This window comes from Drosophila nasuta, chromosome 3, assembly GCF_023558535.2.
Source record: "Drosophila nasuta strain 15112-1781.00 chromosome 3, ASM2355853v1, whole genome shotgun sequence".
NCBI lineage: Eukaryota > Metazoa > Arthropoda > Insecta > Diptera > Drosophilidae > Drosophila > Drosophila nasuta.
In genome coordinates this window covers 8,322,317-8,337,238 of record NC_083457.1, presented here as the reverse complement: position 1 = coordinate 8,337,238, position 14,922 = coordinate 8,322,317, and the positions used below count along the sequence as shown (strand labels likewise).

General features: G+C 40.7%; 1 protein-coding gene across 11 annotated transcripts in view; it reads right to left on the bottom strand.

Moving 5' to 3' along the window:
- LOC132791965 (CUGBP Elav-like family member 4) overlaps nt 1–14,922 on the bottom strand; it is a 173,963-nt gene that overhangs the window by 120,343 nt on the left and 38,698 nt on the right. For all 11 annotated transcript variants that reach the window (XM_060801127.1, XM_060801130.1, XM_060801124.1 and 8 more), the window contains one exon: nt 13,244–13,292. In XM_060801127.1, coding sequence (XP_060657110.1) covers nt 13,244–13,292 — 49 coding nt within the window. The remainder of the gene's footprint in view (nt 1–13,243; nt 13,293–14,922) is intronic.

Genomic DNA, 14,922 nt, shown 5'->3' with positions numbered 1-14,922 from the left:
AAAGCAAAGCAAAAACCAGCAACAAACCAAAAGCTGCCGTCAGTTCTCATCTCCATCTCCAGCTGCTGTGAATAGTTGGGCAACGACCCAGACGCAAATTTGCGAACAAAAAGTCTAAATTAATAAGTTTTGGCCCAGCCAAAGCAACAACAGCAGCAGCAATAAAGAAAACCGTTGCTGGGGAGCGCCCAAATAAATTACAGTTGGAGTTGGAGCTCTCACTCTCTCTCTCTCTCTCTCTCTCTCTCTGTCGCTCTTTGCTTTCATCCATCTCTCGCTCCGGCATCATATCTCCTCGCTGTGAGTGACGCGTCCAAACAGACAACCAACTGAGAGATGAGCTGAGGCAACGTTTCAAATGCCTTGGACTTCAATGCAAAAGCTGCCTCGGACTGCGGGCAGTTTGGACACTGGACGTTGTCTGTCTACAGCTCTCTGTCTCTCTTCCTCATTCTTCTCTCATTTTCTTTCTCTGTTTGCCAGGATGCAGGACGCACAGGTCGCTGGCTGTGCTGGGCCAAAGAGCGACGTCAAAAGACATCAATAAAATGTCGGACGGCCGCGTGGACAAAAGATGCATAAAGGACTTTAAAGCATATTTAAATTACGGGCTGAAAGGATTGCTAAGTAGTGTCAGAGCGGTGCTTAAGTGAAAGAAGGTAAACTGAGAACTTAAATTATTATATTTCGGAATATATTGGTAGACTGTTAATAAATGTATACGAATTGAAAGACATAAGTAATGAAAAGCAAATTAAAATATCATTCCAATAAAGTTGTGAAATAAAATACTTATTTTTTGAATATTTATAATTACAGAATATTCAATTATATAAAATTTTCTATGAAATTGAAAGTAAATAAAGATAAATGAAATAAGCATTCTTATAAAATTGAGAAATGAAAAAATATGTGTACAAATTCGCAAAAATAAATATAAAATAAATGTGAAATTAAATACTTCGTAAATAAAAATAAATGAGAATAGGAAAGATGTAAATAACATATATATATATATATATTTTTTTTAAATTGGGATTTTACAAAATTCGTTTAAAATAGATTCTGCTACCCTTCCTCAGGAACACCGCCCCAGTACAGAATACATTGATTTATTTTTAGTATGTTACATTCCCCTTTCTTTGCTACTATCTCTCATTAATGCATTTATTTTATAAATTGCAACAAAGTTAAAGCACTCACACCTCGCCAGTTGACAGCAAGTGCACTGAACCTCTGCTTGTCCACCTTCTACCTGTCTTTGGCGAGTGGCTAAAGTTACATGATGAATGCTTATAGTTGCACTCGTATGGATGTACTTTGCTCTTTTCTCTTCTCATCTCAGTCTCCTCTTTTATTCTGTGCAACTTTGGCCATAACTTGCAATTTGTGTGGAGCGCAATTATGAGTTTTCTTCAGTCAGTTTTTGTGTGCGTTGTTGCTTTGGCAGGGATATTATGTTGCCAGAGACCAAGCAACTCTTTGGCATTAAAAACAATGACAATCATCGTTATGCGTCCTGCAACGTGCGGAGACAGCACTTTGGGAGCAAATGTAATGTAATATAAAAATGGCAACAAACAGTAGAAAAAAAGTTGAAAAGCAGAATAAAAAGCGCAATGCCAGGCAAGGAAAGGCATTAAAGGAAATGCTCACTTTCAAGTTGCTTGTCTCTCTCTGCGCCCCACACACACACAGAAACAATTGTCGACTCGACTCTGTCTGTGTCTCAGTTCTATCTGTTGTTTGCCTCAAGTTGCACATTTTCTTGTTGCACTGTTTGACGTAATTATAATTGAAGTGAAGTCATGAACGAGTCTCAGTTCCATCTCCGTTTCTTCTCTATTTTTTGCTTTGCCTCGTAATGAGCATGTTAACAGGCAGACAATGGCACTTAATGCGAGAGTGTGGCAACATTTCGCCCTCTCTATGTCATAATTTTATTACCATGTGCTGCAGCAGTTCCTCTTCTTCGACTCGAACACTACTTCGCTCTTTTTCTGTGCTCCCCATTTGAATGTCATTTGAAAGTCACACACACACACACACATACACACAGAGTAAAGTTTTCAATTAAACTATATGTGAGCAGACAGTGAGCTTTAAGCGTCCTTCGTCCTGGCTTCCCCAACACACAATTTAATAACCTTTAGCGACGCCCTTAAGCAGCACATAAAATTTCATTTTTATCGCGCGTTGAGCATTGAAAATTGTGTAGCATACTTTTATGCGCTGTGCTGGGCTCAGCTGAACTGAGACCAAAATGCTGTTGCGTTGACGTTGATGGCGATGCTTTCGGATGCTACAGTTATTAATTGCCAGGCCAAATGCTCGTATTTACTTCTCGCATCAGATGACAAGCCATCGTTTCATTTGATATCATTAGATTTCTCTATGCCATTGAGCAATTTTTAATTATCTCAGTTGAGAGTAGAGTGAGGAGTATTTTAACTATCCAACAATATGACGTTCATTCGACTAAACGACTAATTAAATACATGCGCGTATTGTGATGGACGTTTAAAGACAACAAGCAACAACAGTTGTCTGACTCGAGTAATTTTCATTAAGTTGATGAGTTTATAGTGCTGCCAAGTTGTCTGCGTGTAGCAGTTGTATTTTATAACCGTACACAGGCTTTTGGACTCATTATTATGAGAATTTATTTATTCGTCATTTAATTGGCCTCATTAAAAACGAAACTAGTAGCAAATATATTAGAAAATAAGATTCTCAAGCAATTTCTTTAATTAAAAATTGCATTTGTAGACAGTTTCTCACTTTATTTTTGGCCTTTCGGCATAATTGCTGGCCAACACTTGCAACAAAGGCTTTAAGCAATGCTTGCCACAGCAGTCAAGTGTGTAAAATTCATGTGCAGAGAGGAAATAGTTCGACCCGTAGTCTCGATGGACTTATAGGCTGTTTTGTGTTTTTGTCTGGCGTTGTGTGTGTGTTTGTTTGTTTGCTTAGTGCAGACATAGGACGAATAACCGAAGCGCCTTTCAACTAACTAACTGACTGAGAGAATCGAGTGACTGTCTGACTGCTGGACTGACTGACTGACTGACTGCCTGACTGGCGCTTAAGCCTTCAATAGCAGCAGCAAGAGCCAACATTTTTAGCCTTTTTGTTATGGCCAGGATCAGAGCACAAAACAACAACTACATGCATATAAAGCAAAACCAAAGAGCACAACAAAAAAACAACAAGCAGCCAGAAGAATTTATATGATAAGCGTGCGACAGGCAATGGGGGCGTAGGTTGTTAAAACAGACCAGGCAGGAGAATGATGTGGGGGAGGGGAGCGAACGTCAACGTGAGCTCAGAGCTGGCAAAGTCAACTGCAGCCGAGAGCAGAGAGCTCAGCGGGTCGCTGTGGGTAACTTTAGAGGGCAGCCAGCACAATGGCGTGTCATGTAGGCAGCGTGAGAGCACGAAATATGACAGCCAGACCAGAGCATGAGTAGAGAGGGGGGGAAAGAGAGGTGCTGAATGGAGTCCAAAGGGACTGGGCAGTGCAGGACAACAGCAGCGGGAGGCCTTTTGTTGACGATTGCAGCTGGAGCTAGAGCTAACTCTTCTGCCCCTCTTTTCGCCTGGCTTGTATACAAACAACATCAAAAATAACAACAAGCAACTAGCAACAACAAGAAGAACAACAACAGCAACAAGCATAAGTCCAATATGTACGCTTTAAGCATAGCATATTAGTTTGTTTAGTCTACGGTGTGTCGAGGGGGGAGGATCGAAGGAGCGGAGGGAAAAAGTGAAAAAGAGGATTCAAAATAGACAGCGACTCGATGGGAGAGCTTCTCTGAGTTTGATGTAGTTGTTGTGTGAAGACAACAACAACAACAACAAATATTGTTTGTAAAGCCAAATGCATGAAAGCTGGACAGACAGAGATGGAAATAGTTGGCTAAACAGAGAGAGCAATTGTGCTGGGAGTGAGGAATGGGAGAGACAAAGGCATCGTGCGGGTCAGCGAGCTGCGCTGCATGACTTGCTGCATTGCATAGATGGATGGATGGATGGATAGATAGATGGATGGATAGCTGGATGACTCGCTATAGCTATAGCTGTTGCTGTTGTTGTCTTGTTGCTGCAGGCACGTTTGCCCCAAGCAAACATATACACACACAACAAAGTCGTTGCAGAATCACAATACGCTATATAGAGAGAGTGCATTGGGGATAATGTATTCGCTGTGCTTTAAGTTTGTTTTAAATAACAACAAGCAAGTAACATGTGTGTGCCTTTTTGGAGTTAATCGATAGACTGCAAGAAAATATAGAATGTCATCGTCGGAGCTCGAGTAAAGGCCAATAAATCTGGCTTAGAAGCAGGCTGCAGAATTATGTTTTAGAATTAAATTTAAGCCAATTGTTTGTGCCAGCTTCACAGGTAAACAAAGCTTGCAAAGTTTGTCTTCGATATATGAATATTTCGGAATATTTCCATTTTAATGTCGAAGAAGTTTCACAACGAATCTCATATCTTTCTTTATTAATAAATTTTTAGACATAAGAAAAAAAGTCTAAAATAATATCTTGTATTTGCATAATATCTAAGTCACATTGTCAATAAAGTCCTAATTTAAGTAGAAACTTTAGTAAATGTAAATGATAAAGAGCTCGTAAATCGAATTTCCTCTTACTTAAACATCATATGTTTTGCCATAGATCATCACGTTGAAATGCAAGACTTGAAAATGTTTTCGTTTGCAGCTAATTTGATTTATTTTTCCCACTTCGCATTCCGCAGAAGAAGAATGTAAACAGGTTGTAATCTTGTATGCTGGAGCATCTCTTGAGTATTCTGTCTTCATTGCTATGCCAAGCAATTTCAAAAACTTCTACTTCCCCTCAACAGTCGAGTTCTATTCTCTGCGATATAACAATGCATGGGCGTTAGCCACTCAGCTTCTGCCAAATCCATTTCCAGGGATAAACCTCACTCGCACTGCTTTGCGTGCTTGCAGTCGTGTGATTGACCCAAAAGTCTTCGACTCACATTCGCCGACTGTTTTGTGTGCTATTTTCTGGCTTAGGAACTACTTTAAATGCAGTTAACAGCAGTGGCTCCAAGACGTGCACATGACTTTGAGGCGACATTGAGAAAAGAAATGTATGGAGAGGACAAAAAAAAAAAAGTGGAAAATGAAAAGAAATTGTTGCAGGACAAAAGTCGTTCAGTCTCTTCCTCTCTCTCACTGTTATGTAGCGTGGCAGGAACACATTAATCTTGTCTACGCCTGCAACTTGGCAGCAGACACTGCAAATTGTTGGCTGCTTAATGAGCTGTGAGTTCGCAGCATCTCTGAGCTGTCCAGGCATTAAAAATTATGAAAGAAGAGCCAATCCGGCAAGGCACACAAAAATATGTATAAAATAAATACGTATACGTATAAGTTGATGCATTTAAAATGCAATAATAAAAATGATAATGGCATTATAATACTACACATTCAAAAGAAAAACATCACAACAATGGCGAAGAAGGCAGCGGAGCGCATTTTATGCCCATTCATGAGACACAAAACCCGTGCACAGAAAGTATGCTACATTACTTGCAGCTCGTTAATTTTTATAGTTTTTGTCGCTGCTGCTGTCGCTGTTGCTGGTGACTCAACTTAACATAAATTCAGCTCTTTGTTGTCGGTTCTCGGTCGCCACCTACGTTCATTAATTTTAACCAGAGCACAGAGCACACACAAACAACACTTTCCCTCGCTGTTCTCTATTGATTTCGCCTAAATTAGCACACACTTTCAACACACACACACACACACTACGTGCTTTGGCTTTTCAGTTTGGTTTTGTTTTCGTTGCTGTTGTCCCGCTGTTATTTTTATGACTTTTCATATTCTTGTTGTTTCTTTTTGGCTCTTTAATGTGTAAGAATTCTTGTTGTGCTGCTTCTTGAGGTCGCCCGCTGGCCAAAACATGTCTTTGCTTTTTAGCCCCTCGTCCGTCTTATTCGCTATTAAGCTATCAAGATTTGTAAAGTATATGAGCCAAGCAAGCTGCCCGACGAGCTACTCTCTCATTGTACTCGCCTGCTCAAGTGTGCTGCAGCAGCAGCGGAGAGTGGGAGAGGAGGAGAAGCGGGGAAACGCTCTCATAAAATGCTATCTGTCTCTTTTACACGTCGCTCAATCTAACAAGCGGTCTTGGGGAGCCAAAGATATGGCTGCTTGGCGTGTTGTTGGCAGGGAGAGAAAGCAGAGTTTACGAGTATGTTTTGATATAGTATATCAAGTATGGCAGCAGATAAAACCAACTGCATTTAAAGCTTTAGCTTTAGAAGATGCTGTGCAGTTAATAGACTTTGGAATTAAATGATTTCATTCAACAAACTTAAAGTTGAAAAGAGTTTTAAGTGAACTACAAACAGCAAAGCAAATCAACAAATTTGGAACATTAAACAAATGCAAAAATATTCTGAATAATTATAAAATTTAAGATTTAAAATTACGAATCAAATAAAGTGTTATCAAATACATAAGAACCAATTTTTTTATAACTTTAAACTATTGCAAATATATTTCGAATAAATACTATAAAATTTAATTTCTTATCAAATCAAGTATTTTAAAATACGTAATTTCATAGCTTTAAGTGCTCTCAATTTTGTAATAATTTGCCAGCACTCTTCGGCACTTAACCTGCCTCTAATGCAAACTTTATATTGCGCAACATTCACTTTTTTGGAGTACCCACAATATCAATTTGTCTAATTGCTGTTGGGCAAATGCACCGCGACACCTGCAACACACACTGTGGTCAAATGCATTAAGTAGCAACAATAGTTTCAAGAGCCTCGACGACGAAACAAACATTGTTGCCAGCAGCGAAACAAAACACTTCACACATACAGCGAGAGATGTACAACTGTAGTAACTATTACCATAACATTTATGATTATTAACCTACAATGCAAGGCACTCTAAATGCAATTAAGATTACAATCTTTTATGGTTGAGCTGTTTGGATGGCAAAAAAAAAGCAGAGAGAGAGAGAGAGAAAGAACTCTGGCACGACAAACAATTAAAACATTGCGCCGCCTGCAATAAAATGCTGTTCCAGATGCTTATCATTCCCTTTCCTCCCGCTTGTCTCCTGCCTCCTGTGGTGACCGTATTGCATATGAAATAATTACTTTTTATATTACACATACGCCCCGGCGGCCAACGTCCAGTTGACACTATTGATTGCCGCCTGCAACTGTACGCTATTACAGTGTAAACCTTTCACTCCAAACTCTTGCCATTTCCCCACTCTTGATGTGCTCTCCAGCAACTGTCGCGTTTGCGTGTCGCTTATCGTTGGGTCCCCCTCCTCGCCCCCGGCACACACTTTATGTGCCCCTTCCTGCTTGTGAAATGAAGACACCGCAAGCAAACAAAAGCAGACGCAAAAGCGTCAGACAATTGCCGCGCTGATAAGATCAGCAAAGTGTTTTTTGTCCCCCCAGCTCTGCTTTTGTTTGTCCACTCAGAGGCAGGTGCGGGAGGTCAGCAGAGCTGAGTTAAATCACGGCTAAGTCGCGACGACTCAATTCAATAAAATAGCCAAAATGTCGCGACATAAATTGAAAGCGCACTGACATTTATTTCCCTTACCTTTTGCAAAGGTTTGTGCAGAGAATATTTGCTGCACATTTTAAACAATTTTTATATATTTGAAAAGTTCAATAAATTTGCCAACTTTGCCATGTCCTTTGACAATTTGTCGCCAGAGACCTTTCTTTATGATGCCTAATCCCGGCACAATCTGCTTTGTTTTTTTTTTCCTTGAAACCAGCTGCAGGGTATTTGTGCTTCGTTTGGCTTCCTTCGAACACAAAAAAGAAAAAAAAAAAACGAAGCAAACATCAAAGGACGTCAGCCATCAATGTCAACAACTTGACTTGAATTTTATGCAAATGCTTCAAGTGTCACGGACTAAAATGGCAATTGAAACGCTAATGATGACATTTGGCAGGCCTAAACAGCGTGCGGCTCCTCCCAAAAAGAAAACAATAACAAACTAAAAGAAGCACACGCATACACCAAGATATTTAGACGCTTGCTGTGTGTGTTTGTGTGCTTTTCCGTTTCCGGCGTGGGCCAAGAAAACATTACAAATCGTTTTTGGCTGGCACTTTCCTGAGCCTACTGCCTGCTGCCTGCTGTCTAGGCCTCTGGCATTTTTACGAGGCATTCAGCCAATTGACAGGCTTCACTCGCTCGTAAAAAAGAAAAAATCAAGCAACAAAACATAAGAAAAATGATGCGCAGACAAACTACGCACAGAAAGAGAGAGAAAAGAGAGAGAGAGAGCGAAAGCGAGCGAATGAAAACAAAAACAAAAGCAGAACAGGCAGCTGCCTAAAAGTATGCTTAAATATTTAAGACGGCATTGCCAGACGCAAAAGTTGTTGTTGGTGTTGTTGTTGCTGTGATGAAAAACATTAAAACGCATTTAGCAGCCTGTTTTCCACTATGTATACAAAACAGAAAGAAGGCAAAACGAAGCGAAGAAAAAACTGTGCTGCGGAGAGGCATATAAATACTTATTATCGCTTATTTGAACTTGTGAATGAGGCGGCGGCTGTGGCTGCTGCTGCTGCTGCGGCTGCGGCTTTCGTTGCTGCTTGTGATTTACTTTTATTTGGCCAAGCATTTCCATTTGGCTTTTCTTTTGTGCGTAGTGTGTGTGAGGAGAAATCGATTTTTTGTTGTCAAAAAGAAAGCAAAAAAGGTCAAAAACAATAAAAGCCTAAATACACATACGCGCCTTTGAACTGGCTTTGATAAAAGCAGCACAAAAGGCAGTTGCAAGCGTGCGAGGGGGGAATTCAGCGAAGCAGCAGCAGCAGCAGCTGGGGGAGAAGAATATAAAGATTGTTGGCCGGCGAGCGGTTGTGGTGTGAGAAGAGAAGAGCCTGGGACTGTAAGCCTCCAATCAATGGCTATACGTCGCTTTTGGTACGTGTGAATTTAAGCTGATTAAAGAATTTGCGAGCTGGGGCAGCTACAACAACAACAACAACGACGACAACGTCGAAGAAGAAAACGAAACGGAACAGAAGAGAAGAGAAACGAACGACAAAGCAGCAGCAGCAGAGAAAAGCAAAAATTGATGTCTGCTTTTAGGCGCTGCCGGCTTTATTTATGCCTTTTGTCTGTATGTGTGTGTGTGGCTGGCTTTGTTATTGGGCTTAGTGGCGAATTTTTTAATTTGCGCTTTGCCTGCTGAAGCCAATCATCATTCACCATTCGCCAAGTGCTCCTCGCTCGCAATTGTATCTATTGCAATATATAAAAATTCAATTGAATTTTGTCGTCCTTCGCTTTTCCTCTTTTTATTGTGTACATCAAAATGTGTGTGTCAAGTCATAAACATTGTGATGCACGCTAATAAGCCAAGTTTTTGCTGTTGGTGCTCGGCTGATTGCCAGGTAAACTGGAGTGTATCGATAATGAAATTGGCCCAAAAAGTCGCAAGCACAAACACAAATTGCCGCCAATACAAATTCAAATGCGTAATCATGTGAACACGGAGTCTCTCAACTCAACTCAAGGGGGAAGAAAGTAAGATGGAACAGAGTAGAAAAAAACAACTCTGCACAAATGAGAAAAGTTTTTGCAACCAACGCTGCGTTATATTATTATTAGTTTTTCGCCTATCTACCCCCAGCTACCAAAGGAGAAACGACGCACTGCCCACGCCGAAGCGAAAGAGAGCGCAGAAAGTTTTGCTTGGTTGTTGTTAGGGTTTAGTTTTGTGCCTTCCATTCGGTCGGCTGTTTCATAGTTCATTGCTTTTCAATTTGATGAGGCGTTGTCTATAATAATCAGGCAGGCCTGCCTGAGCAGCCAGAAAATGAGACGCTCAAAGTTTTTGTTTCGCCATCGATAAGAATATCCCACATACGCTTTCACTCACTCACTCTCTGGCTGACTGACTGACGAACTGATGGACTGACTGACTGGTAAACTGACTGATGGGCGTTGCTGTCAAAGCAATCGGCTGAGTTCTCACCAGCTTGTCTGCTTTTGTTAATTTACTTGGTAATTTATCAACGCTGCGTATACACAATATTTTTATGGAGTTGATTTTTAATCTTTTGCAATCATTTTTTCCTTTTTTTTTTGGGAGGAAATGAATATTTATAAGTATGATGAATGAGGCGAAACGGAAAGCAGGCAGGCAGTCAGCTGATTTACTGATGTGTGACACAGGACATCGCACACACACAAACAGTCACACAGAGACGAGCCGGCGAAAGAGACAGCAGGATAAAGGTAAGGAAATTAATGCGCAGTTAGAAACATAAATCTGTGTTGCGTTCAAGGAAATGGCACGGATTTCACAATTTATTCATATACCGGGCAGCAGCGAGTAAGCGAGTGAGCTAGTGTGAGAGAGAGATAGCAACAGCGATAGCAAGCACACGTGGCCACACGGTGCGTATGAGTAATATTAATTTGACTTTAAGTCGCTCGCGCGCGCTCTTTGCTCAATTTGCTGTTTGCGTCTGTGGGTTGTGCAGTTTAAAAAAGAAAATAACGCAAACGCAACGTAACGTCAACGTATGCAATTTACGTGACATCATTACGTGTTAGACAAGTACAAATTACGACGGAGACGAAGACGGTTACGGAGACGAGGCAGAGCAGGAGACAAAGTCGAAGCTGCCGACAATATGAGCTTGATAATGATGAAACATGAATGTGTGTGTGTGTGTCTCTCTCTCACTCTCTGTATGTGAGAATATCAAGATAAATGAGTGTGTGTGCGTCATGGCAAATGAAATGAAAGTCATCAGACTTCAGATATGGCGCACAAGAAAATTGCGTATGCGACACACAAAGACAAAAGACGACGACACAAAGGCAACAATTTCGTCGTCAGTTAGATGGTCAGTCAGCTTATGCAGTTTGAAATTGATGGAGTTGAGCTGAGCAACAAAAATGACAACAAATAGTCGAGTGTTAAGTGCCTTGAAGTGCCTCAAAAGTTGATGAACAAATCAACAAGTCTTTGCACTTTACACACACACACACGTTGAATGCCTGATTGCATTCAAAATAAATTAAAGTTAATGTAAATATCAGCACTAAAGTTGCAGTTGAGATTAGAATAAGTAAAGGGGAGCCGGATGGCGAGCTTAACCAAGCAATTAAACTTGTCCTTGTATAATTGCATTTTGGCCTAGGCACTGCGAACAAAAGCCAAAGTCAAAAGTCGCTGCCGCTGCCGCTGATGTTGCTGCTGCTGCTGCTGTTGAGTTGCCAAGTGCGTTTGCTGATAGCGGCCAAAAAGTTGAGCGCTTTAATTTCTTCGAAATTTGTTCGCCGAAAAGGCAAAAGAAGAAGACAGATGAAGAAAGGGGAGTAATACACAAACAAGGCAACAAACAAAAATGTCGACTTGATTGCGTCGTTGATGGGCCTTGGCTTGGTCCTGTGCGTCCTGCGTTGGCTAGTGAAGACAGCTAGAAGAGAAGTCGGAGAGGGAGAGTGAACACAATTGTGCGGACAGATTGCCGACGAGTTGTGTGCTAGCTGCAACTTGAAGTTTGAATCCCCAGCGGATTAGAAAAGTTTAAATTGTTGCCGCCAAGAGCTCAACGGAGGCAGCAGCAGCAACGACAGCAACGACGACGACACTGGGATGTGGCAAAAACTCAAGTAAAATCGAAGCAACTGGCAAATGAACGTTGAACGTTGAACGAATGAATGAAGGGAGCAACGTAACGATTAGTGCTTTCATGTCCTTTAGCAAAGTTTAAAGGTCATTCGTTTGTACACCGCGCTGCCTGCTGCCTGGGCATCCTTCGTTGCCTTCGTTCTCTCAACTCAACGTTCAGCTTCTGCTGATTTGACACATCAACTTTGTCAAGTTTTTGCCACAGCCAACGACGACGTTGACTATTATGAGCAATGACTCTACATTCCCTTTCTCTCGGTCTCCGTCTCTGTCTCCATCTCGCTTTTTATTCAGCTTCTGCTCTCTGTGCACAAGCAATTTGTGCAATGGACATTTTGGGCGCTGCGCTGCGCTGCTTTGATAAGCGTTGCCAGCTGCAAAATGTCTTAAAAGATTGCGCGAAGTGCACTGACTTTTGTGGCTCTCTGTGCTCCACCTGCCACCTGCCACATGCCACCTGCCCCGAAGGCCAAACCCAATTTCGAGCATACTCTTTTTTACTCTCGTGCATTACACGTACGTGTGTAGACGCTGCCCTAAATGATTTGTGAAAAAAAAACAAAAGGAATCTCCACAAAGATGCAGAAAATTGGCTAGAAATTTTGGGGTTTTACCTAAGTATTTCATTTCATTTCAGACAGCTTTGTTTCTTCTTCCCCGCTAAATATTCAATCTTTCGATTGGAAGCAAGCATCATTTTGCTGCCAGCTGCATAATGAGCTTGTCAATAGGTTTATCAAGCCAAGAACTACTCAAACTGTGACCCAAAAAAATCGAAAAAAAAAAAGGAAAAGATGGCAGCAAGTGCTGTGTAAATTATGCAAATCTTTGACCATTTTCCCTTATTTTTTTTTTGCTGCCATGCTACGATGGTTATGGAGGGAGTCTTTGCTGTCAGAAACAACCGTGAAACATGACAACTGTGGGGCAGAGCTCAGTAAAAACAATATGGCGAGCGCTCTTTTTCTCTTTCTGGCCAGGCTGCCCCAAATGTCCGGGCGCCCTTGTCCAGCACTCTCATTGCCTGCCATTGACAGTTCAACGTTGTATTTCTAGAAATTTTTTTTTGTTGCTCCCCCAATTTTCTACCTATACACAGCGTACTTTTCTAGGTGCTTTTTTTTTGTTGTGAAATGTCAAATTTTCGCAGACAGTTTTGACAGTTTATCGAAGCGCGCCCGTAATTTTAGCTGACGTGTGTTTCGGAGGTATTGAAAAAAAAAATCCATACGAAATTCAAGTTTGGGTTCCACTTTGGCACATACTTAGCCGAGGTGTGAATAAAAAGAAGCTAAAGCAAACTAAATAAAAGTTTCGTTGACGCTGCACTTTTGCTAAGGACAAACTTACAATAAAGACGGGTCAAGTTTTGTTTTCTTTTTTTTTGGGCAGAGAAAAAGTAATTATATTTCTCAGTTGGCTGGGCACCTATGGCGAATTGATTGCTAAACGTCAAATTCAATTCACCCAAAATTCGTCGAAATCAAATTATGTTAGGCAAAAAAATAAAAGCAAAGTTCTTGTGAATTTGATTTACTTACCGCTGCGACTTTCATTTTCAGCTGGCTTCAGCTGTAAAGCACGGTTCATCTGCAAGAGACGGAAGATGAATAAATTCAAGATTAGAAATGTTTAGCAAATTAATTGTAATTGCAAATAAATATGAGTGTGGTCATTTGTACGATGTCAAACTGCGACTAAATGCGTCATATCTTATTTAATAAATTTACACGCTTTGAAGCGGTAAAAATCAAGTAAAACAGATTTAATAATTTCGATATTTGAAAAATATTTTCCACATGTTTTTTATTTCATATACTACCAAAATTCTGAATTCAAGGCTATAAACTCTTCACAAATAAACTATAATTTAAGTTCAAACCCAGCAAATACTTATTTTAAATCGATTAATTTGCGAAGTACTCAAAATGAAAATATTTTCAATGATTTCCAAATGCATATAATAAAGTGACAAAATTCTCAGCTCTGCATTAGAATCTGTCTTCTAAATTAATTCTAATTATTAGCGAATGCATTAAATTTGTTTTATTCCCCGTTTTTAGTACTGTGAAGCAGTAAAACAAAATCCACATTGCCAAATTCAATTTCTCAATCATCGTCAAGTTTGCGATGATGTAGCACTCTTCATAAACACCTTTAGCACCCACATTTGGCACAGAGCAAAGCAGAGCAGAGTTGAGCGCTTTCAAGCATTTAAATGCCACTCAATATGCAAGCACATCTTTCTCGCACTCCCTCTCTTACTCTCTCTCTCAGTCTCTCCTTCTCGCTCTGTGCACATTTGCGCTCATTGCCTTTTACCCACGACTGGGCAGCCACATCCTGTGCCGCTTCATGCATCATTAAAGCTTAAATCTCACCCATGCGACCCATGTCGACTGGCGGCGGGCAACACTTAATGCCCATCCACAAACGTCGACGTCGACGTCGACGTCCTGCAACCCCAAAGGATGTGCCACTGTGCTGACTGGGTAGCTGACTGCCTGGCTGCCTGGCTACGTGTTGTGGTCACCTTTTGGTTTATGCCAAATGAGTAATATGGGAGCAATACGAAAAATGCCATTAAAAGACGTTCAAATGAAATGCATTAAAATAAAACTTAATTGGAGAGGCTTTATGCAGCTTTCGATAACCACAAAATAACCGAAAGCAAATCAATAAAGTAAACCAAAAAAACCGAAGAAGACGACTTCACTTCGCAGGTGTCATGCTGACTGTCGATTGAGCTCATCACGCATACGCACCCTTAGCCCAGCTAGCCAGCTGTTCGTCTCTTGGCTTGGCTTGTCGCATGCATATTTTATAATCACCCATTAGTTTTGTGGCAATTGAAAATGATTGAAGCTTTTAACTGCAAAATTCAATTGCTACGTCGTCGTAAAATATTTAATGTGCTAGGCAATTTTGTGTGCTGCAAATAGAGTTGCAGCTAAAATTGTTACGTCTAGTAGTTGTTTTTTTTTTTTGTGTACTTTGTTGGTAGGTTGTTTGGTGCTACCGTAACCCAACACACACACACACACACACATACACAATCCATTAGGCGAGCAAGTAATTAAAATTGCGATTTATGCATGCGCATGAACAAGGCCCCAATTTGGGCGCCCGCTTGTTTGTAATTCAATTATGTTAATGATTGGACAACATTTACCGTATTTACATTAATGCATAATGAATGAATTGAAAGGCCTCCAACCCA